Source organism: Ochotona curzoniae, unplaced genomic scaffold, assembly GCF_017591425.1.
Source record: "Ochotona curzoniae isolate NIBS_2020 unplaced genomic scaffold, NIBS_Ocur_1.0 patch219, whole genome shotgun sequence".
NCBI classification, from domain to species: Eukaryota; Metazoa; Chordata; class Mammalia; order Lagomorpha; family Ochotonidae; genus Ochotona; species Ochotona curzoniae.
Window position 1 is genome coordinate 10,840 of NW_024466772.1, and position 26,013 is coordinate 36,852.

Consider the following 26,013-nt stretch of genomic DNA (forward strand, 5'->3'; position numbering starts at 1 on the left):
TATGGTCAGATGGTAACCATCTTAGGGGTGTGTATGTGTGTGTGTGTGTGTGTGAAGTTAACTTTTCAGTACCAGAATTAGTCAAAACTAAACCAAACTAAAAGGCAAACAGCCCTTGAGAACTTGAGCCTGTGTATCATGTTGGATTGATGTGTCACCTGAAGGAAGAATGCTAAAGGCTGTGGAAGGGAATTTGACTGAAGTGACTCTGCAGTTCTTTAGTGTTATGCAGTTATCTTCATTGCCAGCATAACTTGTCTTTTTTCATGTAGGTGCCAGGAACCCCACCCCTGTGTTCCCCCCTCCCCCCTCCATCCATCTTCTCCTCGGTCAAGGTGATAGAAAGACAATTTCACTGTGTATGTACAAGCACAACACTTAGGCAAGAAGGTCCCAGGGTCTAGAGGGCACATCTATTTCTTGTGGACATCTTCATGCCGAATGATCTTGTATGTGATCCAGTAGAAGATATTGAAAATGAGGAAGGCCAGTGGGAAAGCAGCTCGAGATATGGTGTCAATCCTTTTTGCCCGGTCCACAAACTTCTTCTTGATGGCATCCGCATCTTTGGGGGGTTGTGGTAGCGGGTTGGCAGGTGTGGCCTTGACAGCTGTTCCATCTTTCACTTGGAGGCAGTGGCCCATCCCATAGCCACTGAAATTGAACCGACTTTCACGAGTGACATCCTCTTCCTGTGCAAATCAAGACAGAGGAAGCACAGATTGATTGTCAGTCAAGTTAGATGGTAGATGCTTAAAATTCTCCAGTTAATTGGTGTGTGGAGGAGGCTTTGGAAATGAGTAGCTCACTCTCAAATTCAGCTCAATTATGCATGGAACAGATATACTTCATTAACTTTTCAGATGGAAAAATTAAGGCTAACAGTGAGGACTTGGTGGTCATTTTATTTAATTAACAAACAGAAACACCTATATTATATTTAGGGCTGACTTTCCCCAAATGTAGTTTATTAATCCCCACATTGGAACAACTAATTTTAAAAGCCAGTTTTCCAAATCCAAAAGTTATATTCTGTACCTGTGAAAAGGATCATTTGATCACTCACTGCTTCATTCATTCGATAAATGTTTACTGAGCCTTTGTTCCATGTCTGTCCGAGAGTTAGAAGCTCCTGGTATCACGGGTCATTCACAGCCTCATTCCTCCATTAACAGTGGCTTTAATGCCAACTCTGAGATGAGACTCTTAAATATACACCTGTTTTCCCTCCAAATATCATCTGAATTATCTGTTAAAAATTTAATATTCATTACTTACTGTGAATATTTACGCCATGACTAATTTTTTCAGTGTCAGTTTTTAACAGATTTCCTTTGCTTTGTGAATCATTTCTACTATATTTAAGCATGTGTCATTTTAGACAATGTCATTGATGTTTTGTATTGACTGTTTTCACATGATTTTGACAAAAACAATTAATGTTGTGTTTCTTCTTCAGTGTAAGGAGCAAATAGCCTTAGACAGATATATGGGATCTAGATGTATGGTTGGGTCAAAAGTAAGGGTGAAATAATGAAGTTGAAGAAATGGGATTGATATAATCTGCCTAAATAAAAATCTAGCTCCAAATAGCATCAATTGAATCATGTTGCTAGTGCCATGCAACTCCTTTAGGTTATCAGAGATATTGTACTGTATCTTACCAAATAATCATAGTGGTTAAAGATAAAGATAAAACTGAAGATAAAACTAAATTTTGTGTCACTTCTGTAATATATACTGCATACTAGAGGTGCCTTCAATCACATGGAACAAATATATTAGATAACTTTTAACATAATATGAATCAGAGCCCATCTGGAACCCATATGGTATGATAAGGAGATACTGTATGTTCTCTGCCAAAATGAGTCTTTTAAGGTTCTTAGGAGAGTTGGGTAGAAAAGGTGAGAGGAATTAGTTTAGTTGATCATACTTCAATATGTGCAAAATGGGGAGTGAGAGGGTATGTATACTTCAAAGAGAAGTGCAAAGACTTCCAAATGACTCAGTTTGATCGTGGTGTCTGTTCACAGATGGGCTGTGGCAGAAAGGACAGAGCAGCTTGTGGCTCCCTTATCTAGATTAGCACAAAAGTGCATGTTCCTTCTGGCAAAGGGAGCAGCAGCTTGAAAAGAGTCCTTATGGCGTTTGATTTATCAATATTACCTGTTGTAATACAATACCAATCTTAAATAGGACTGAATATTATATTGTAACCTGATAATGACTTAGAATTTGAACTGGAGAGAGAGTCAATGTGAATAATTGTCAAACATTCAAGGTCACCCTTTGTCATGAACATCTATCTGATCTCTGAAATTACCAGGTACAAAATAAACTTGTTCATCTGATGCATAGACAGTTTTATTTTTCTTAAAAATTTTATTTTAAAGGCAGCGAGATGGATGGAGAGAGAGAGAGAGAGAGAGAGAGATCTCATTGTCTAGTTCATTTTACAAACAGCCCCAATAGCCAGGTCTGGGCTGGGCTGAAGCCAGGAGCCAGGAATTCTATTCTGGCTTCCCATTAGAGTGGCAGGGAGCCAAGCACTTGGGTCATCTTCTTCTGCTTTCCCAGATATATCAACACAAACTGGATTGGATACAGAACAACCAGCACTCTGAGATGGAATGCTGTCATTGCAATCATTGGCTTACTCCATTGTGACATAATGCCAGCCTCTTATTAATAGTTTTTATTGATGAATGTTTCTAGTGCTACCAATAAAAGGCATTAATTGTAACCATTATTTGGCTCATTATATTTTGAAAATCAAAGTTTTTTTTTAAACTATTACTTTATAAATCTACCTAATCTTTCTTTTTTGTTTAGGATTATCTTATGCAAATTAGTCCAAAGCAGTCTGTTTCATTTCTTAACAAAATATAATAAAGACATCTTCATTCCAAAGGATGTCATTGAGTATTGTACTCAATGACAGCTGCTTTGCAGAGTGCTGAGACGTGGTGAAGGGCACGGGCTCTACGTGTACAGAGCATACAGGATCAGGTGGAAGAGGCTGACCAAAGGAAGCTGGCAGAGAAAGGTCAGTGGGTTGTCTGAGGGCTTCTACAGCTTGGCTATATAAATTCAGCAGCGAAAACTTAATTTGGACCCAGATTCAAATATTGAATCTGTGAATGAGAAATGAATGTTCAGTATAGTGGCAAAGGCACCTTTTTGGACATTCACATTCTATATGAGAGTGCCTGGCTTCCAGTTGTGGCTCTGCTTGAGCTTCCAGCTCCCTTCCTGCTGATGCAGCCTCGGGGAGGCAGCAGGTGAAGGCTCAGGTAATCTGATTCCCAGCACCCAAGTGGGAGCTCTGGATTGAGTTCAGATTTCTGACTTTGGTCTGGCCCAGCCACACTGTGGTAGGCATTTGCAGAGTAAGTCTGCAGACTGGAATTCTCTGTCTTTTTGTGCTTTTGAAATACATTTCTAAAAATTAGTTAAAATAGAAATTTTTTAAAGGTGAAGGATAAATTTTATATATAAAAGTGCCAAGTAAGCAAAGTCTTTGAAGATGTAGAATAAACAGATATATTTGTTAATCACTATATAATCATTATAACTCTACAAAGACTTATTCAGTAATTATCAAGAAAAAAAAACCCTCACATGCCACAGGAGGAGGGGAATTGCTTGTCATATGGGTTATAGGTAATCTTGAACTAACTGGTGATTAGATCATGACCATCATGTGCATGAAATGGCAATCATACCTTTTATGTTGGTGGTGATCCAGACTGGACATTTGTGCTTGGGTTCTAGGCTGGACTCCAAGGATTATAAACTGTTGATTTTAGGCAAGCTACTTACTGTATTTTTTTCAATACCGCAGGGACCTCATTGGCAAATATGTCAAGGTACACTAAAGCTGTGGGTCTCAGCTTTGGCTTCTGGGGAAGTTTGCCCCTCTCAGCTCACCTGCGCCAGCTCAATTAGACTCTCTGGGGATAAGAACTTAGGCTCCATATTTTAAACATCCAGCAAAGCCTAGTGTAAAAGGTTGGAAATCAGTGGCCTCAATAAATTCTAATGTCCATTTCTGAAATGCATAGCCTATTCCGAACCATCACGTCAAAAAGTTATTTTCCAATAGAAACAGCAAAAGTTTTCCTCATCATCCTAAATTTATTGGGCTATTTTTCCTTTTCTCATTAATAGATTCTTGTAGTACACTACTATGTACATTTAGAAATGAATGATTAAGTACATGGTTCTCTGCCTGAATGAGATAAAACTCTTTTAAATTTTCAAGCCCCTAAAAATAGAGGGTAGTTAGCTAGTAGTCTGTTGTTAATATATCAAGACAAAGGGAAATTGAAATATACACATCCATGGTTCTTTTCAGACCGACACATTCCTTCATTTCTGTAGTTTTCCCCCATACACTGTGAATGGAAAGGTACAGAGATTAACTCTGTAGTTCAATTAACTATCAGAGCTGGATTAGAAGGGTACTCAGAATATCATTATGTTTTGTTCTACATTGTTATGCAAACTATGGGTGCTTAGTAAATGTTTGCTCAATAATGAACCAAGTAGAATTTTGTGAGTTTTTTTTCCCCAGGCTCGAAAATACCCCATGCAAAGTTTTAGGTAATTTAATCAATGTTTAAATTTTTCACCACAAAAATAAATTTGTTGTAGATAAAAATTATTCATTTCATTTTTATATACAAGAGATATGAGTACTAGTTTAAGGATCTTCTTATCTACCATTATGACTCATTCAATGCCTTTTAAATCATCTACATCAAATGATATGGTTTTGATTCAGAAAACACAACTGCAACCAATTTAAGGGTTTTTTTTTTGTGTGTGTGTGTGCTGTAATGAATGACTAACTGCCTTGCCTTTTTAACAGGTTCAGAACAAAATGTTTTGGTAATATGACTTCATTCCTGTATGAGAGATGAACTTGAGTCATGGATAAGCCGAAGCTAAAATAAAGAACAATCTGTGGGCACAGTTAAGTTGATTAAGCATATTCTCAGGGAGAATCAGCTTCCCTCAATAAGGAAAGAATTTTAGGCATGTACTCATATTCTCTATTTCTTTTAGTGAGCCAGAAGCCCATTTACTTATTGCTGCTGATCTGCCATCTCAGTTAATTGAGCTGTGAACACTTTACCTGACTCTTTTGTTCTTCACTGATGAGTGGAATTTCCATAAAAAAAAAAGAAACCGTCTAGTCCAAGTTTCAATACATGCCTTTACTATATCCAACTTGGTTAACAAAGCTGCAAATTCTGTCTGATCTATGAAGCTCTACCATGACACTATGTGATTCAGCTGAGATTTATTTGATAATTTTATTTAGCTTAGGCATAATTTTTGCTTATTATAAACTTTATGTTCCCAGAAATGGTTCTTTCCTCAGCTTAGTATAGAAATAAAAAGCCGGGAATCTGTTGCAGACAGAAAAGTTTATTTGCGAAGGGACCAGGTGAGCAGGGAAGGGAGGGAAGGGGAAGCACCTCCGGAGAGAAAGCTGGGAGGTGGGGTGCCTCTCGAAAGAGGAGGGAGAGAGAGACACCAAAGGTTTGAGGAAGGGTCTTGGGGTTTTAAGCCTTCCTTGACCCCTCCTTGTTGGGCGGGGAACCTACAGGTAAGATGTTCCCCATTGGTGGTCTCTTAATTAATTAGGAAATGGATGGGCAATGCTGGTGCCACCCACCTGAAGGTGTGGCCAAGACCTCAGCAGGCCTGGGTGGTCTCACTTTATATTCATTGTTTCTGGAATAACTTCTTTTTTTAAGATTTATTTATTTATTGGAAAATCAGATATACAGAGAGGAGGAGAGACAGAGAGGAATATCTTCTGTCCGATGGTTCACTCCCCAAGTGAGCGCAATGGCTGATGCTATGTCGATCCTAAGCTAGGATCCAGGAACTTCTTCCGGGTATCCCACACGGGTGCAGGGTCCCAAAGCCTTGGGCCATCCTCCACTGCTTTCCCAGGCCACAAGCAAGGAGGTGGATGGGAAGTGGAGCTGCTGAGATTAGAACCAGTGTCAGTATGGGATCCTGTGGCGTTCAAGGCGAGGACTTTAGCCACTAGTCCACGCCGCCGGGCCTTGGAATAACTCTTGTTAGATCTAGATGTGAAGTTGGATCTGACACCAGCATTGCATTGTAATCAATTGTTTATTATAAGCAAATGATTGGTAAAGGATTACAAGAACATGGTCTTTGTAAAGATTTTAGCGAACCCCTTATTTCTCATTTTTCTTTTCTGCCTTGAAGAAGAAGACTCCTAAACACTGGGGTAAAGGAAATTTTTTTTCCATTGCATCTCTTAACCCAAATTCTTTGATTGGGCTGTGTGTTCCTTCTCTGGGAATAGGAGATTGCCCAGTTGGAACTGAAGGTTACGGTGAACTTCAATCAATGCCAGGGCAAATTGGAGTCCCTAGCCATCCTTAGGAGGCCAAACACAGTGGGTTTTCACTGAAAAACTCCCTCAAGCAAGTGATGGCTTGATGATTCTTATTTACAGACCTGGGGATTTCTAATGTCTGGTTGTGGGAAAGAAGAATGGTTTGGAGAAATTCTCTGTGATTCTTTAGGCTTCAGTTTTTTCCTCCTTATTACAGATTCATACAAACAGATATGAATAATTAGTAATTACAATTTATTAATTATGAATGATGGACCATGCACTGAAAACTACAGGTAGTCCTGTCACCAAACTGGTTCTGCAAGTCATGCATTTGCTGTGGACACAAAGGCCAAAAAAGTCTTGTGGTTCACCAAAGTGATATTGCTAATCAGTATTGAAGTTGAAAGTCAGATCTGGAGCTAATTCCACAAACATTAGCCAACTTTGATTTATGCACATTTTTACCCCTAACCAACATGAAGCGGTTTCCATTCAAGATAGCAAATAGTCTGTCTGCACTTTGAAGAACAAAGTTGAAATAAAGTCAGGTAAACATATCCCTTGTTTAATGACATGTGGTAAAAGACTGTCAAAGTGTTGTTTTTGACAGAATCTGAAAGGCAATTTTTCTATAAGTAAACAGTAGTAGATTATCGCTTTCTAATGTAAGATATTATTTGTTATTAAAGAAAATTTGGGGATTCATTTCTTGAGCATTTGCATGTATACACTTTTGAAAAAAATAAACCTATATGTGTCAGGTGTGTGGTACAACTACAGCAGTGAAAAAGAAAACAAACGTCTGCCTATTTAATTAAGAATAGAATAGAATAGAATAGAACCTTATTCTAGGGAGAAGACAGTAACAAGTATACAAGAATGCTATACATACATTAGAACAGAATGATGGATGTGTTCAAGAAAACCAATGGAATTAAGAGACTTGGGGAAAACATAATCAGAAAGAAGTAACAAGCTTGAGTATTCCCCAGCTCAGTAGTGACTGTGCTTCACAATAATGTATTTTTACAGTATAAAAAACTGGAAGAGAGGCTGAAGCTTAAAGAAAGGAAAATGGAAAAATTAGTTGCCTAGATTGATCAGTTTTTCTTGTGCATATGTATTAAATTATTGTGCTGTGCCCCATAAAATGGATAATTATTATATGCTAAAAAATGAAAACCTAAATAGTTAATAAAAAGTGGAATAGCAGGGAAATGGCTGTTTTAAGATGAGTGGTCAGAAAAGACCAATTAAATGCCACTTTTTTTGGCATTTAATGGGCATCAATGGGAGAGGAAATAGACCCAATTTTTGTCTTCAAGGCATTTGCAAACTTGAGATAAAAGCAAACATTTTTTTAAAAATGTTAGATAAGCCCACTGCCAGATCCCATAGTAATAGAAGAAAAGCATCAGCATGTGCTTGCTTTTTTTTTTTTTAAGATTTATTTATTTATTTGAAAGTCAGATATACAGAGAGGAGGAGAGACAGAGAGGAAGATCTTCCGTCCGATGATTCACTCCCCAAGTGAGTGCAACGGCTGATCCGAAGCCAGGATCCAGGAACTTCTTCCGGGTCTCCCACGTGGGTGCAGGGTCCCAAGGCTTTGGGCCGTCCTCGACTGCTTTCCCAGGGCACAAGCAGGGAGCTGGATGGGAAGTGGAGCTGCTGGAATTAGAACCGGCGCCCATATGGGATCCTGGCGTGTTCAAGGCGAGGACTTTAGCCACTAGGCCATGCCGCCAGGCCCAGCAAGTGCTTGCTTTTGACTTGGATGATCTTGGCTGCCAAATTCTCCAGGCTATTATTATGCTTTAATTCCCCTCTCTCTCTCTCTCTCTCTCTCTCTCTCTCTCTCTCTCTCCTTATACAATAACTACATCGGTTGTGTGCAATCATCTATTGTTTGTCTCACATCATTCCTGTGGAGCTATGTAACTCTGAGAGGAACTATACATTCCAGAATTCTCTTCTTGATTATGTCTGAGTTAAGGTTTGCCACTTAGAAGACCTTGAGATTTCAAAGTTGGAAGGAAAGCAGTGAGCATTATTTTGGGGAAAGGGGGCTGGGGGGGATGTCAGCTGAACTGCTTTGTTAGACACTGAGGCATCTCAGACCTTTCTGTGAGATCCTACTGTGGGATCCACTTTGGTGGCTAGGCATGGTGGCTTCTTAGATTTTCCTATCAACAGCTGCTTTTCTACCTAGATTGTCAGGGTCAAGTCTGATCTTTTGACTAGCTTTTCAGATCTTCACTCCCCCATCTACTCTCACATTCATATACAAACACTAATTTCTCTATTAAGCCCCTTACTTTGGCAGGACTTTTAGTGGCTCTAAACCCAGTATAGGGTTATTAGTATTCCAGACTTTTAATGACAACATACACGTGAATGCAAGTTACTATCACTTTGTCTAATTAAGGTCCACTAACATCACATTATATCAAACACAGAAAAACAAAGGAAGATACAAAAGAGAGTTCTGTCCTGAAGTCAGTGTGGGATGGGGAGGGATGGGGAGGTCTAGAAGTAGTTCTCAAGTGTAACATTTGTTAATCTATGGAGATGTTTGTGGTTCTCACAAGGTGAAAGAAAAGCCTTACACCAGTATTGAGTGTTAAGAGGCCAGGATACCGTGAAACCTCATGCCATAAATAGGACAGATTCACCGCAAAGCCTGAATTAGATCGCTGCAAATGTCAGTAGTGCTGGGTTGGGAAGCGCAGATCTAGACAAATGATTATAATGTAATATGATATCTACTATGGCAAAGAAGTGCACAGGCTTCCAGCTACTGCAGAAGAGGTGCTACCATTCTAGCATAAGAAAAACTAGATGATGTTCTTTCTATAGTGTTTCCATGGACTGCCTCTGGAAGATATATACAAGCATTATGGATACATTGCAAAGAAGTTGCAAAGAAGTGACCAACATAAAGGCATAGTATTAACCAAATCTGCTATTTTGTGCAACTGCAGAGCATCCCAAACATGCTCTCTGTGTCATGTGGCCAGAAATCAGTATCTTTTAATCATCCTGCCTCTTGCTAAGGATTTGTTATATGGAAAGAAATCCATTCATGTTGGCTTCAATAAAGGGGGAATGTCTTTAAGAAATGACAACAGATGTGCCCGGTGTAGTAGCAGCGGCTAAAGTTCTTGCCTTGTATGTGTTGGGATCCCATATGGACGTTGGTTCTAATCCCGGAGGCCCTGCTTCCCATCCACCTTTCTGCTTGTGGCCTGGGAAAGCAGTCAAGCATGGCCCAAAGCCTTGAGACTCTGCACCTACATGGGAGACCCAGAGGAGGCTCCTGGCTCCTGATTGGCTCAGTTGTAGCCATTGTGGCCACTTGGGGAATGAATCAACAGATGGAAAATCTTCCTCTCTGTCTCTTCTCTCTGTATATCTGACTTTCCAATAAATAAAAAGTAAATCTTAAAAAAGAAAGAAGTGTTGACAATTATTATAAAAGAATTCCACCTGTCTCTAAGCATGGGGAAGCATTCTTTATAATGGTGTGAAGCCTGTGATCTGGAGGCAGAGCTCCTTAGTTTTCAGATTTTGGCCTTGCTACCACGTGCACACTGTGGTCTGAGAGCTGGCTAAGTCCCTCAAACCACAGTGTTCTTCAGTCTCTGCAGCGCTGTAGAGCTAATGTCATGCTTCCTGTAGTAGTAGTCCTTAGAGTGTTGAATGACAACAGAGTGTAAGAGCTTGTAAACGTGTTGGGTATACAGTGTGTGCTCAATAAATGTTAGCAAGAGTGTGTTGTGGATAATGATGTTAACTGGCCTAAGCAGCCAGAAACTCCAGTGAGCAAGTTAGGGAATGAAACTCGAATGAGCAAGTTAATTTATCAGGTCTGTTATTCTTTTCTCTTTCTGCTTGTCTCCCACCAGCTTCCTTCACTTACACGTGATCCAGTCAGGCCACACCAGCTTCAACCCATGAGCACTGTTCAGACCAAATTATTATTATCATTTAATTAGAGTTTCAGAGCCTCTTCACTCAAATTACTGAAAGAGGGAATCTTGTATATCCTGCTGTGTATAGACTCTTGTCGCTAGGTCAGTGGATAGGAAGTGGGTAGGGCCATCAAGTACAAACCACCAGGGTAAAGGGCAAAGGAATTTCCAGGGTGGGGAATGTTCCTGAAACCACACCACATAGGAAACAGGAAATGCAAGAAAGTTTGGCCTTGAGAAACCACGAATTGGTCTCTTATGACAGGTGTTTTTCGGACCAAAAGTAGTAGCCCAGCAGCTAAAGTCCTCACCTTGCACATGCTGGGATCCCATATTGGCACCAGTTCTAATCCCAGAGGCTCTGCTTCCCATCCAGCTCCCTGCTTGTGGCCTGGGAAAACAGTGGAGGACAGCCCAAAGCCTTGGGACCCTGTACCTGTACCTGTGTTGAAGACCCAGAGGAGTCTCCTGTCTCCTGGCTTTGGATCAGCTCAGCTCCAGCCGTTGCGGTCCCTTGGGGAGTGAATTGTCAGACGAAAGATCTTCCTCTCTGTCTCTCCTCTCTGTGTGTCTGTATCTCTGTATATCTCTATATCTCACTTTCGAAAAAAAGACAGGTATTTTTCATAAGAGTGGTGGGTTCTTATGCATCTAGACTCATTTGTGCTCTGGTTCCATAGGCATTAATAAGAAACAATTGGATGACATTACAGAAAGATAAAATTCAATTCAATCTAAGCATATACATATAAAGCAAAACCCCTAAATGGGTATATTTTAAAAACTAGTAAACCACATTCGTGGTGGCTTCTCTTTAGATATCCAGCTTTGAAGGCCTAGAGGCTCCAAGCAATTATATCAACATTGCAGAGAGCCACTTCCTTCTTTGACTGCTCAGTTTCTGCCAAAAGGAGCTCAGAGGGAGGACTGACAATGAAGCCTTCAGGCAGAGTTTGGTGAGTTGTTTGTTTCTGTGGGGGCACCTGAAAACTCAAGAGCTGAAACTCAATAGGATCAAATCTCCAGTTGTCTATTGTCCTCGATGCCTTCATGCCAACCTGGAAAAGATGGGTTAAGCCCAGGATGAAATCATCCAAGGAGAACTTGGGAAAGTGGTAGGAGTTTCAAGCTGTGGAGTGGCGAGACAGTGTCCTGAGAAAGGACACATCTGGGACCAGTGGCTCCTTGCTTTCCAATACTAGCAGAGCAAACAGGCTTCTCCAGGTGAAAAACTGTAAGCCTACATTGTCTGGCCCATCTTATTGACATCTGAGTTTCCATGATCTTGGTAAGCTAGCTGTTCTCCAATGGATATGGACTGTAGGTTCTATTTTTAAATTAGCAATTACTGAAGCAGGTGAATACTGTAAACCATCAGGAGGTACTCTCCTATTGTTTTACTCAAGGATACTCAAAGGAATGGAATGAACCAGAAACAAAATATGTGTTCCATTACAATAGCTTATTTGGTTTTGCAAAATATTCATGCCCTAGTACTTCAGCTATAGCTCCTTGTAGCATTCTTGCAACAAAAGTGAAAGATGGAAGAGAAAATAGAATATAATGGCGACAAAAATGAAGGCCCTTGTGTTTTTGTTTGTGATGGAGTACCTGCATGAATTTCTAAGCAGAGAGGGACTTTTTGCTGCTGTATTACTATGGTTACCAAATTTAAGATTTCAGACAGAAGACTTGCCTGCAGGCCCAGAGCAGAGATTGATTACAATAAACATGTAAGGCAGAGATTGATCATTATGCTGGATAATCACCAGTGGCTTGTTATAGCTGTTGACCAACTAAGTCTCTAGTTAAAAAAGCATCCCCGGAGGCCTATGCCATGGAGTAGCAGGTTAAACCTCTGCCTCTGATGCTTTCATTCCACATGGGCTCCAGTTAAATCAGTTTGGAGGAGTTGTGCCCACAATAAAAGTTTCAGCTCTACTTCTGATACAGCTCCTCCTAATGTGCCTGGGAGGGCAGCGAAGAATGGTCCAAGTCCTTGGGCCGCTGCCACCCATGTGACAGACCTGGAAGAAGCTCCAGGCTCCTGGCTTTGGATTGGCCAGCGCTAGCCATGGAGGCCATTTGGGAAGTCAACCAGAGTATGGAAGCTCTCTCCTGCTTTCTCTGTAAATCTGCCTTTCAAATAAAAATAAATACATCTTAAAAGAAAAAGCATGGATGAATGTATGTCTAGCACAGTACTCGGGAGTTTGCCACTTTTTTCTTTTCAAAGGTGTCAGTGCAGTAATTATAATCAGAGGTGAAGAGGAAGATAGGCTTTCAAAGAAAACTGACTCAACATCTGGGTTGGTGTCTCTTTCTTTCCCCTAGCTGTATACCTTATAATATGGCAAATGTTGTATCCAGCTAAGTACGACACTGCTTTGAGAGGTTCATGTCACTGAGTGATCATCCAACTGAATGATAGGCATTATAGTTCTCTGGGAGGTGTGAGTGTGGGCTGGCAAGACAAGAACGAGGAACTTTGAGTTTCTGTGACGTGTGGTAATCAGGACAAGCAATTGCTCTTGTCACTGCCATTGCCGCAAACAAGGACCTATGACTGAATTGTAATGGCATCTGAGAAGGTTGAAGTGTAAGAAATTCAGGTGAATTTGCCTACCTGACCTGCCCTGAAAGTGTGGACATTCAAACTTTATTTATTGCTGTGAAAAAACCCTGTGATCTGGAATTGAAAATAATGAAACTCACAAAAGCATGAAGTCGAGTGGTGGTTTCCAGGGGCTTGAGGGAAGGGGGAAATGGAAGATACTGGAGAAAGGATACCAAGTTACAGTTACGCAGAATTAAGAAGCTCTGCAGTTACAATGTAAAGCAGGTGACTGGTGTATATTGTTTGATGTGCTTGGCATTTGAGTACGGGCAGATCTTAAGTGTCACCACAAAAACAGACACAATGGCAACTATGTGGGGTGATGATAGATATGTTAATTAGCTTGTGCTTATTTCATAATATAAACATAGGTTGTACATCTTAAATATAGTTTTAATTGCAGATTATACCTCAGTGAAACTAGAGAAAACATAAATCCAACTATCAGTGTATGTAAAGCACACATACACACAACTAAAAGAATCACTTTCACCAAGACTCAAAGTGAGGAGGATATTTTTTCATTACCAGTCAGGATACACACATCCAACATGCTCCCATACACATGAATATATGTAACAGGAGCAAAAGCTTCACAGAGTAGGGGATATTTCTCCAAGACAGGACACACTCTGATATCTTATATTAGTGATGAGCCATTGAACTCAATTCTTGACCCTAAAGTCAACTAATACTGACAGTTTCAAAGGTATTGTATTGGTTTTGAAAGGTTTTGATTGGTTTTCCTTGCTGTCAATTACTTATTTGTCAAATATATTTTGAGCATCTACCCCGTGGCATGAATAGTCTAGTCAGAGGGAAATCTAGACGCTTTCAAATGCCTGGCAGAGTCCTGCTGAAGAATGAAGCGTCGTTTGTTCTGTTAAATCCATTACACCCATGCTCTCTCATGCTTTAGCAGGCCCTGGGATTTCCCCAGGAGGGGAGGAGACTGCCCAATACCTGCCAGGCACTGAGTTAGGCCCTGAGCATGTCACTGGAGTCCTAGACTGTGTGGACATTCTTTTGGGTTGGTTTTGGTGCTAAGGTGGCAGTAAGTGATTTAGCTCTTCAAGAGCTTCCCAGGAGAGGAAATCTTGAGTTAGGAGAAATAAGATCAGGGTTCAAGGTGTCTGAGTTCACTTTTTCAGCTTATCCATGAACTAAGTGCTGGCCTGTGGGATGAAAACACAGGTGCCACTGGTGCAGATTCCAAGGTGTTTATATTCAGACCCTAGAGAGTGGCTAAAACATGTCTGAATACATATGACATGCTTTCCTCGTGGAAAAATGGCTTTTCACAGTCAGCCATGGAAAAGACATTTGGTGAGTGAACCAGCAGATGGAAGAATCTCTCTTTTGAATAAACATTTTAACCTTGTAAAGACTTGGAGCATGTTCTATGGTCTGATTCAGATTTAGCTCCCCGACTCAGCAGACACCTAAACCCCAAAGTCATAAGGCGTTGGGACTACACAGGTGCAGGCTTGATTGGGAAGTGGTTCTTAGGTCATTGGGGGCGTGCCCTCAGATGGTTGTTCTCATGAGAGGTTGATTATATAGGCTAAGTTTGGCCCCTCTGTCTCTGTTTCCTAGCTCACCATGCCTTCCTACTTCTGTTTGCATTCCATCTTCCTCTGCCCCCATCGGATGTCAGACTCATGGACCCATCCAATGTTGGCCAGTGAACCTCCACAAACTGTAAGCTAAAATAAGCCCCTTTCCTTCGTGAATAGCTTTTCTCGGGTATTAGTGACAAGAGGCTGAGCAATATACCATGGCTCCAAATCACCCCCAGCTTCTGTTAAGTTTTGAATTCAGCTACCTGGACTTCTGCCCTTACATCACGTTGGTGTACCATGATTTTTTCCTATATTGTTATTTGTGCATTTTGAAAAGATGCGTATTTATAAGAGGACAAGAATTCAATGGCAGAATTATTGTAGAAATGGGTGAATGAAGACAATTTATTTGGTGAGGTGAAGAGGTTTGGCCTTATGACCGGATTTTTATAAATTTTTTCTTTTTCTTATTAATTATCTGAAAAGACAAGAAGTATGAAAGTATTTGGTGATTCTGTGATTTAGGGCATCAGAGGTTTGGCTGTATGATATTCAGCAAGTCTTTGAGACTCCATATGGAGATGTTATTACCAAAGTCCCATAATCTGAAGCAGTTTATGCTTTCAGAATAAAATGGTGTATTTAGTAGTTATTCCCTAGTGTGCGTGCAGAGTTCAATCTCACTAGTGAAGATGAAATCGCTGCCTTGCACATAGCTTCCACTGCATGAAATTTTGGATGTTCTTGTGTATGTGAACAATGAGCCAAGAGAGCACCTCCCTAGTTGCAGTGAAAGGTGTACATGGGGTACCATTTCACTCCTAAAGCAGAATAATGTGAGGTTCCTGCATAGCTGGTATTGATTCCTCTTAAACAGAGCAAGCAGCATAGAATTCAATTGTCTATGGTTGAAATCTTTCACCGTTAAAACTACAATTTAACAAACAGCACAGAAAGCCTTGGTAATAAATATGTGATGTTGATCAAATGAGAATATTTGATTGAGTGTTTTTCTTGGAGTGTTTTTCTACATTTTGTTAATGTGCATATTGTGAAAATATGCACAATAGGCTACAAATGAACTCTGCAGTGTTCTTCAGCAGCATTTCTTGGGTTTGAATGTGCTTGTGCTATTGTTTTGCGTGTTCTGAGTCGGCTGGAGTGGGTGAGGTCTCAGGAGGCTGCCTTTGGAAGGAGCCTCAGGTGATGTTGATGCTGCCTGTCAGCAGGCAACAGTTGAAGAAACAAGGTTGTAGAGCAGCCACTGCAAACTGTGATCACCTGAGGAGCCTTCAAAAGCAAGTTGCCAGGTTTCTCACTTCCAAGACTGATTTCATAGTCTGGGGTGTGGGGCTGGGCATTGGGATTTTGAAAAGCTCGCAAGTAATATGTACCTGGGATGGAGACCCCTGCTCCCATGGGTTATTTTGTTTGTGGAAAATACCAGAGTTCATTTCTGGTGTGGCTTCTGTTGCTATTGCATAAATCCAGCAGCAGAAGGTATAGGAAAATTGAGCGGATATGTTCAATTCCTTAACCTCCTTATGTCTCCATCCATCTCAACCTCTTGAAAGGCGATTAAGACACCCACCAAAATCCATTCTGTTGTTAGCAGTGCATAGAGTCATATTTTGGGTCCTTTCTTTTCTATCTGCTGTGAAGAACAAAACTTTGCATAGAGCAGCAGACTATAGTCACAAAAATGGAAATTCCTAATTAAATGGTCTTTTGGTTATGTTGTCTTTTGGATTATCCCAGCTCTAATGAATTATTTCAGCTGGAGTAATTTCTTCATTCAGGTTGCAATGATATAACTAAAACCAAATATCCCTGCCACCGTAGTCCTAAGCCTGCACCAAATGTCTGTCTCTTAAATCGGCAAATCTGGGGCAGACGAGTGCCTGTTGCAGACATCTTCCTTTACATGACACAACTTTAGTAGTGTCACCGGTCTCTAGCCACTTAGATAGATGTCAGCCCCACACATAGCTCCAGGTCGGATCGTATTGCCTTGGACCAGAGGAGACCTTTCTCGCCATCAGCTGGCTCTTTCACCTAGAGCATGCAGTGGGGGAAATTCCTCAGGTTCTGCTGCCATAAGTAGGAAGTACATCAGTTGGTCAGGATGCGGATGTTTTCACATAAGCATTTACAACAGCCCTAAAAACTCAGTTTTCATGGTCTACTTAATTATGTAGTCTGTATTTCTTCCTAGGAGCAAGATGAATTTAAAATTACTGACAGTTAACATTTCTGAACAAAATGAACTTCGCAAAAGCTGTTTCCTTCCTAGGAATTGCCAGAACTCTAACGCTAACTCCATCACAGTTTTTAACACTATGCACCCTCCTCACCCCTAGAAATTTTCCTCGAGTTTTTCTCTTGCTGACCTCCCAAAGAAGTTTGCTGATCCTCACTCTCCCTTATTTAATATGGAACTATGTACAAAGCAAGCATTCAAACATCTTAACTGAACAAATTATTCTAGGGTGGCCCAGCCATTTAGAGTGAAGACTAAGAAGTCTTGCACAGACAGGGCCCTTTATTTCCTAAACAGTTACACTTGCATCTAGTACTACTTTATCAGTCAGCTGGGAAATAACTCCAGATTCACTTAAGCATTGCGTCCCTTAATGAGCTTGTTACAAAAAGGGGTAACATTGAAAGAAGATGAGACAGTATTGTGATTAGGCAAACTCATAGCTCTCTAATATAATGTCAGGGAAACACCAGACTTTGCTCTCATTCACTTTGTTTTATGTGTGTGTGTGAAAGTACAGTTATGTTGAAATAAGTACAGCTTGAGTCATCATGAAGAATTTTACACCAATGAACAACTGGTAACAGAAGGTTCAGGTTAACAAAAGGCTACCATGATAGCCTTTACGAGGTCCCAGTTGAACTGAAGGCACAGGCTGAATTTCAGAAACGTAATGCAATACAACTAGATTATGAAACGTGCCCAGCTGTTTGGGCAATCCAGTAGCATGCATATATTTTAGCAAGGCCAATTGTAAGATGCAATGCATATAATCTAATTGTTAATCTGCGACAAAGAGAAACCAGCTTTCTGCCCCGGGGGATGGCGCTTGCAGCTCCTAGATTCTTTTTCCTTCTCTTTCCACACTGTAAGCACAAAGAATATTTGATGAGGAAGCAGCGCACAGAGTCCAGTGGACTGTGGTTCTCATCAGACCCCTGACCCACATGACACTGCCTATTAACCTGCTTTTGTTTTCTCCAAAGGAACCTTGAGACAAAGAGTTTAAGAGGTTTATTTGTGAGGCCATATCACAGGTGTGGTAAGGGGCTTGCGAGATAGGACAAGAAACATAGGGAAATCAAAGGCTGTGTGAGTGGTCAGTGGGTTACTGCCATTGACAAGTGAGGCTCAGAGTTCTGAGAGACTCAGACCTGGCCAACTAAAGAGTGAGCAAGCCAAGGATGCACTCCCTAGTAGTTCTGGCCTGCCCCAGGTGTGTATTTGAGCATGCCACCGAGGCCAGTGGATGGTCTGAGTCATGAAAAATCCTCTTGGCTGTGGCCAGGCAGGGCAGTTGCAGTCGAAGATGTCCCTGTCTTAATCCTTGGAACTTGTGCATTTGTTCTCCTGCATGTCAGAAAGGGTTTGTAGATCTGATGAAGGAAGTAGAGAGGCGGAAAAGGCTTTGGGTTAGCTGATACAATCATATACATCTTCAAAATGGGAAGCTTTTCTCAGCTGTGCTTAGGAATATAGCTGTGGAAGAAGGATCGGAGAGATGGACAAGTGGGGTCATGAGCCAAGGACTCTGAGTGCCTTGTGGAAGTTGAAAAAGACCAGAAGTCAGATTCTTCCCTAGAACGTTGCTGTATAGGAGAAACAAAGATGCCCTCTGGTACTGGCCATTTATTTAGGTACTTGTTTCTTCCCTATTGGTTAGCACAAAAGCCTGCCATGTGCCGAATGCAAATGTTACATACCAATTATTTAAAAATGGCAGTTTTTCAGAGATCTTGAGCCAGAGTACTTTGCAGATCCTAGGGTACTGTATCTGCTGATCTACTCTTTGAAGCTCTCTGTTTCAGAGAATCCCACTGTTCTCCCATCTCCTCTGGGAGTTTCTTTGTCCTTGCTCCCTCTGGATCACCTCATACTGTGAGTGGGCTCTCCATCCCAAAACAACCTCCAAGTGCTGTACCATGAAACTGCCACTGTGGTTTTTATTTGAACGTGACCATACCCATTGAAAGTCCTGACAAGCTGACTACTGGATTTTATTCCAGTGAGATTTGATGTCTGAACTTCCAAATCATAGATAACTAAGTTTTTTGTTTTGGGAGCTGCCAAGCTGCTGGTGATTTGTTATACTAATGATAAGTGTTACCATAAATAATTAAGAGTACACAGTGCCATATTTGTAACTTGTTTTAAATAAGCTTTGTTAAGATCATTGTGTGTATGTCTTAGATTTGAAAGCTAGTCCTAACAGAATTATGAAAAAGCCAACTGAACATTTTATGATTGTGCCTCGAAGGAGGCACTTGCTATATGGTCAAACATGTATTTATACAGAAATGGTGAGGCAGCATTAACATTTGAATGCATTCAGGTCTTTTCATTTAAAAACAACAACAGAGAATCAAGATGGCAGAATAGGGTAAGGACACCTTTAAACAGACAGAGAAACATTACCCAGTGTGAAGCAGAGAGGGCACATCCCAGGATATAGGAGAAGAAAGGAAAACAGCAGAGGGGTGCCTGGAGACTGAAAGACATAGGAAAGCAGCGGACACAATGGTGTGGCTTTGCAGTGTCTGATATCCCAGGGACATTCAACAAGTGCTGTCTGAGCTGCACTGGCAGCTGCAACTCCACCAGCAACCAGGTGGGAAGGGACTGTCACCAGGAGATCAGAAAATGAACCCAGACAAAGAACTGCCCGCCCGGCTGGTTTGTTTGGTTTGACCAGGAGCAGAGACAGGATGACAAATTCCAGATGGGCAGTGGGGGAACAGGGTGGATCTCACAGCCCAGCCCGCCTACTAGAGCCCAATCAGATGCCATTTTGTTTAAGGAGGCAAAGGCTATGGACAGTACTGCACATGCACTGAGCTGGGAGTGAAATCATTTCTGGCTCACTGAATTGAAACAATAATGTGTAGCATCCTACAGATTCCATCCAAGATAGGTCTGGGTAGCCCTCAGACCTGATGGCCAACAGATCAAGAACTCTAGTAGTGGCACATCAGGTGCCATTTCTTACAGTGTGGCAAAGAATTTAAGACTGTAGGGACAACAGTGAGCTGGGCATGCATGGAGCTCAGTGAGAACTCACTGAGCTCAGTGCATTGCACTGGTCCCACAGGAGAAATAATACCAACTTTGGCATTGTACAGGTCAAAATAGGTCCATGTGGCCCTCAGACATAATGGCCAACAGGTTCCAGCAAGATTACCACCAACAACAACCTAGCTATATAGGACTCCTGGTATCTCCCTAATCCTGGGACCTGCTCCAACCGGAAGTGGGAGAAAGGTTGTAGAGACAACGGTGCAGCCTCAGCATGGTATCACAGGAGGTGGAGAGTGGTGAGCCAGGAGCTGGGGCTGTGGAGACCATGGTGGAAATCTAACATAAGAACTCTGACCTGGAACTTGCTAGAGAGAGTGGCACAAGTGACTGCTAACAAAGAGCCATGTAACAACTGCAATAAGTAAAATCACATTGTAGACCTGTGGGTGACACAGCTTAGAAACCTGCCCCAAGAGGAAGAATCTGCTAACCAGAAGTACAATGACCAAGAGCAAAAGAAGAGACAGAGGCACAATGAATATCACTGAAGACTCCCCTACAAAGGAGCCAACCTCAGAGTTAACTGAGGAAGACATTGAGAAAATGCTCAATACAGAACTCAAGACACCTGTCATAAAACTTCTTATCAAAAATGAGAAGCATGTAAAGCAGGTGTTCAAGGAATTCAAGGAATATGTCACACACTGGAAATGAATCAAATGAAAGCTGATATCTCAGAAATGAAGAATAAGTGGAGCAAGTTAAAGTACAACCAAGAGTCTCCAAAACAGAATGAAGGAGGAAGAAGAATGAATCTCAGAATTGGAAGATATTTCCTGTCACCAGAGGAAAACAAATGAAAAGCTGGAGGCAGAGCTGGATCAGGCAAAAAAAAAAAAAAAAAAAAATCAGAAACTGAAAGACACTATTAAAAGGCCAAAGAAAAGAATTATGGGAGTTCCAGATGTGCAGAAAGATAAACTGGATTTACAAATGTATTTAATGAAATAATAAGGGAAAATTTCCTTAGTCTAGAGAAAGAATTGGGAAACAACATCCAGGAAGGGCACAGAACTCCCAATAGGCTTGATCAAAAGCAATCTTCACCAAGACACATGATCATCAAGCTCTCTCCAATAGAACGTAAGATCCTTAAATGTGCATGGGGAGCAGAGTAGTGGGCTGGCCTGGTGGGAGTTATGGGGAGTCTCCTCAACTAGGCTGCAGCTCCCACTGGTTTGCTTGAAGGCCAAGTATAAAATGGGCAGGATTGGGCTGGACTACAACACCCATCGGTCTGTGTAGAAGACAGGGTTGGAAACAGAACTGACCCAGCAATTCCCAGAAGCAGCATGTGCATAAGCTGATTCGGGTGATGGACTGTGCTGGTCCCTCTACTGGCAAGCACACACAACAATCAGATCTGGGATCACATCAGACCTACTTTATTTGGAGATTCCTCCAACTGAACTGCTCATCTTAGAACCCCAACCATGAAGAGACTAATTCTGCCAGTGGATTCTGAATAGATTTCATCATGATTGGAACAGTGAGATTGGCAGCAATTCAGAACTGTTGAACTATCGAAACTGCTTGAGTAGGACCCTCAGAGCATGCCTCACATTGGGGACCTGGGATGGGTGGGAGGCTGGGCAGGGCTTCTCCCTTTGTTTTTCCCCTGACCCCAGATACAGGGGGAAAATGATATTAGTGTGGAAACAGTGGTCTTACCCACTTTCCTGTAGCCCTTGACCCTTTGCATCCTAATCAACTAAGTAAGATTATTAATAAAAAAAATCAGCTGACATATAAAGGAATCCCAACTGAACTCACAGGAGACCTCTCACAGGAAACTCTACAGGCAAGAAGAGAATGGAGTAACATATTCCAGATTCTAAAAGCAAAAAATTGTTGGCCCAAGATAACGTATCCAGCAAAGCTTTCCTTTGTCTTTGAAAATGAAATAAAACTCTTCCACGGTAAAGAAAAGCTAAAAGAATTTGCCTCTTTCAAACCTGCCCTACAAATGATACTTAAAGATGTTCTCTTGACAGAAGAGGAATAGCGCCCACCAAAACCAAAGACAAATGTGAAGAATCTCCCAGTAAAATAACAACAGAAAACTAAATCAATGAACAACCCATTGCTAAAAGTACAGAACCAAATTACCCCCATACATATTAACTCTGGTTGTAAATGATTAGTAGAATGGATTAAAAAATATACATCTATTTGTTGCCTTCAGGAGACATACCTCACCAACAAAGATCAGGGGAAAATATATCATGAATTTTTATTTTTTTGTGGTAATTTCATCTCTTCAAAACACTTTCTTCTGATTAAATTTTCAGTGACTCATAGATCATACAATACCACCATTTTCTTCAAGAAGGTTGATTTTCTTTTTTATTTCTTCAGCGACACATTAGTCTTTTAGTAGCATATTGTTTAATTGCATGGTGTTTTTAATTTATGTTTTCTTCCTGTTGTTGATTTTGTTTTGTGGCTTTTCATTTAAGGGGATGATGCAATGCAGTGTGCATTTTTACTTCCATATCAAAGATGGACTCCCATTGAAATTGTTTACTATGTCTTGACCATAGGATACTGGACTCTCTGCCGTTATCCATTCTCGCTATGATGGGCATTTGACTGTGTATAAAGAACTATACTATTGTAATAATATAGGGGAACTCAGTGAGGAGGAGGGAATTGGGGAGGGGATAAGGGAAATTCCAGGGCCTATGATACTGTGTCAATAATAATAATAATAATAATAAATTAAAAAATAAAAACAAGAACAACAACAAAACCCAGCAAATGAGCCAAAATATAAGTATAAAAAGGAAACTGAAAACAACCCCCATTGCCTCTCTCTTAGCATTAGCTCTCAGTGTCTTCCCTCACTGCTTCCTTCTAAAGTGTGCTTTTGAAAAGCTTGTGTCTTCCTCTGTCTGTTGAACCTGCTGCAGTCAAAAATGCCAAGATTCTCGGAGTCTCCCTAATCTACATCCACCTTTTCATGTTGACATCGTTTGAACCAAGCTTATTTTAGATACTGTGGAGTTTCTTCTTGGATATCCTTTAGCTGAGATTAACCTTTCTCTTTCCAGTGGGATCCTTTTGGCATGCCTCCCCGCCATGATGATACTTAAGGGCCTTGGTCTCTGCCCTCTTTTTTTTTTGCCTCTGACGTGTTACACCTTCCCCTCTCCTCATCTCACTCTTCCTGCTGCTCCTGGGTAATCTCAACCACTATTATAGCTTTAGCCTCACTTCTATCACTACTGACTCTAAAATCACCCCTACTTCTTTCCTGGGTGCTACATTTGCCTTGTGGACATTTGTACTCCACCTGTTTATTTCACCTGATTCTGCATTCAATTGTATATTCGTCTCCACTGCCCTACCACAACCCTTCGTCTTTGTCACAGTCCCCCTCTGACAAAGCCATACTCCCTGACTTCTTCCTCTTTGCATTGCAAATATATTCAGTCCACATGTGCCCTAATGATTTTATTTGTTTAAATGTCTAAAGCTCAATTTCTTGCCACTTTATGGACCTTCCTTATCCCTGGTCTAGATTACAATGAGAGCCTTCTGTCTGTTCTCTTAGTTTGTAGTCCTGTTGTGCTGGAAGCCTTCTCCAGAGTACTCAGCTGGATTGATTTTTCCATAATATCTTCCCATTACCTTCAGGGGAACCCTAATATCTTCTGCATAGAACTGAGCCTTTTCTTGCCCAGACTGTTCAGCTTACCAGCCTCCTGTTTCACTACTGTCTTGAGAGAGCACATGATTTTTTCGGTGTTTGTCTTCATTGAGTTTTTCTAGAAGACTCCCAGAGATATGAGTGCAGGCAGTTCATTTGGGAAGCAATCTCAGGAAGTACCAGTAGAGGAATGGAGAAGTGAGGCAGGGAACAGAAAGATGTCAAATCAGGAAACCTTGGTAAACAAGCTTCACTGTAGGCAATATGGGCTCAGTTGCACTGGGGATCACTTGGAGCCATTGTAGAATATGCTGCCGAGGCTATTTATCCCTAAGGTCCAACTATTATTGGTAGAGGGCTGTTATTGGACTGTCAGGTCATCAACATTTCCAGGGTACCTTGCATGGCATGCTGCTTGGACCTGAGTAGGATCTCCACCTTCCCCTCAACTAAGGCAGAGTGGAAGTTGCAGTTGGAAGCCTTTAGCATATATGGAAACAATGAGTGTCACAGGAATACAGGTGTGACATTACAATGTCTACTGCAAGGCCCCTTAAAGGTGTTTCCATAGCATTCCAACAGCCTCTATCATAGTAGGTATCATTTACATTGATAACTTGCCTGTCCATTACTCCATCTTCTCTATACTGAACATCTATTGGACAGCATGTCTTAACCTTTATGGCTGTCTCGTAGTAAGTGTATAATACACTTATAGTTGGTTTATGCATAAATGAATAAAATGAAATAGTCTGAAGAGATGGTCTTCAGAGTAGGAGAAAAACTTAATGAAGAGTAGAAAATAAGAGGGATAGAAAAATGTGATTTAGTCAGGAGTAAAGTAGTGAAGAACGAAGAGCTGATGAAAAATAGCTTGAGATTAAAGAAAGAATTGGAGGAGGCACTGAAAATATGGGAATTTCACTTGAAAGACTGCTCTGCCAATTGCTTTGCATCTTACAACAGAGAATTCCGTACTTCAGTCCCCCAAATAGCTGATGGTCAGAACACCTGGCAAAATAGGACATGCTTAGAAGAAAACTCTTAAACACTACAGCTCTCTATGCCCCTTATGAACATGAACTTGTCTTGGTGATATGGGAATCACAAAATGCCAAAATGTTCATTCTAATTGCTTTCACAAGGAAGTCCAAATTTCTAGTCACAATGCCCTCAAGCTTAAGATAAAAAGAAATGCCTCTTCCTTTCAATGTTGCACTTGTTAAGGAGGTCATAGTTACTTTAATTAATGATTTAGGAAATCCTTCTAAGTACCTTGTGAATACATATGATAGAATACTGAAAAATCTCCTGGGCTGGGCCTAGGAATCTGTATTTTACCAAGGCTGTCATGTGCATCAAGGATTGTGAAGCACTATCCTAGAGCAGTATAGTCAAGGTGGGATCTGCATACTAACGCCAGTGGGCCTACAGGGCAATGAGTGTTTATTATGGCCTCATGCCCATTACTGTGCTTGTTGCTATTCCAAATCAGGGTACTTCTCTGAGTTCTCCCAGTTTTAGTAAGAGGCTGAATGTGAGTTTCCACACCGTTCTTTCCAGAATGGATATATCAATGGAAGATTGGAAGATAAAATGTAAATTAGCTCGCTCCTGATTCTTTCCACATTTTTAGACACTGCAAAAGTAAAAGTAAGAAAGCCTGGTCTCTTTCCTATAATTGTAAAGATAGCCACACAGGCCATATCTTGCTGTATGTCCTGATTTCTTTGTGAAGGAAAAGCAAGAGTAGTAAAATTGGAAGGAGTATGTGGGCAGGCTATTAGACTTATCCTAAGATTTCTTTCATTTTGATTTGTACTACATGTCCTCTGATAAATTGAGAAAAACATTACGATCCCAAGTCTGCTACTACCTCTGTGGTGGGAAAAGTTGGTAATAAAATGAGCAATAACTAAACATAAAATTTACTGCATTTCTAAGGTCTGTTTCATGAGCTTTACCCTTGGGAACTCATTTTTACCACATTCATTTTTACCAGTTCATTTTATGAACTGGATATTATTGATCTCATTTTAAAGGTGAGGAAAGTAACACACAAAAATTCTTGTTTATTTTTTTTTCCCACTAACTTGCCTACCAAGGTTACAGAACTAGTAAGTTACCGAACCCTCATTGGATTGTTGGAAGTGTAGCACCTTCGTTTAAGGAGGGAAAAAACTCCAGTTCCAAAAGCTCAAGTCACCTCACACAAGGTAGGTCTTTGACACACTTGGTCTGTAGCCACACCTGATAATGTGAGGCAAATGAGGCTACATCAGGATGTTGTCTAAGCACCAAAACACAGTCACTGTGCAGCTTACAAAATACTACATATTGATCTTCCGTGGTTTACTCCACTAGTTACTGGTAAAGAAGTTACTGCCATCTTATATGTAGTGTTATTGAGATACCCCTTTGTAGAATTTCTCCCACTTTTTGACAGCATATAATCTAGAGCATGCCTCTACTTCCTTAT

General features: G+C 40.9%; 1 protein-coding gene across 2 annotated transcripts in view; it reads right to left on the minus strand.

Moving 5' to 3' along the window:
* Positions 1–413: 413 nt before the first annotated feature.
* LOC121166753 (glycine receptor subunit alpha-2) overlaps positions 414–26,013 on the minus strand; it is a 153,235-nt gene continuing 127,635 nt past the window's right edge. For both annotated transcript variants that reach the window (XM_040996033.1, XM_040996034.1), the window contains exon 9: positions 414–692. In XM_040996033.1, coding sequence (XP_040851967.1) covers positions 414–692 — 279 coding nt within the window. The remainder of the gene's footprint in view (positions 693–26,013) is intronic.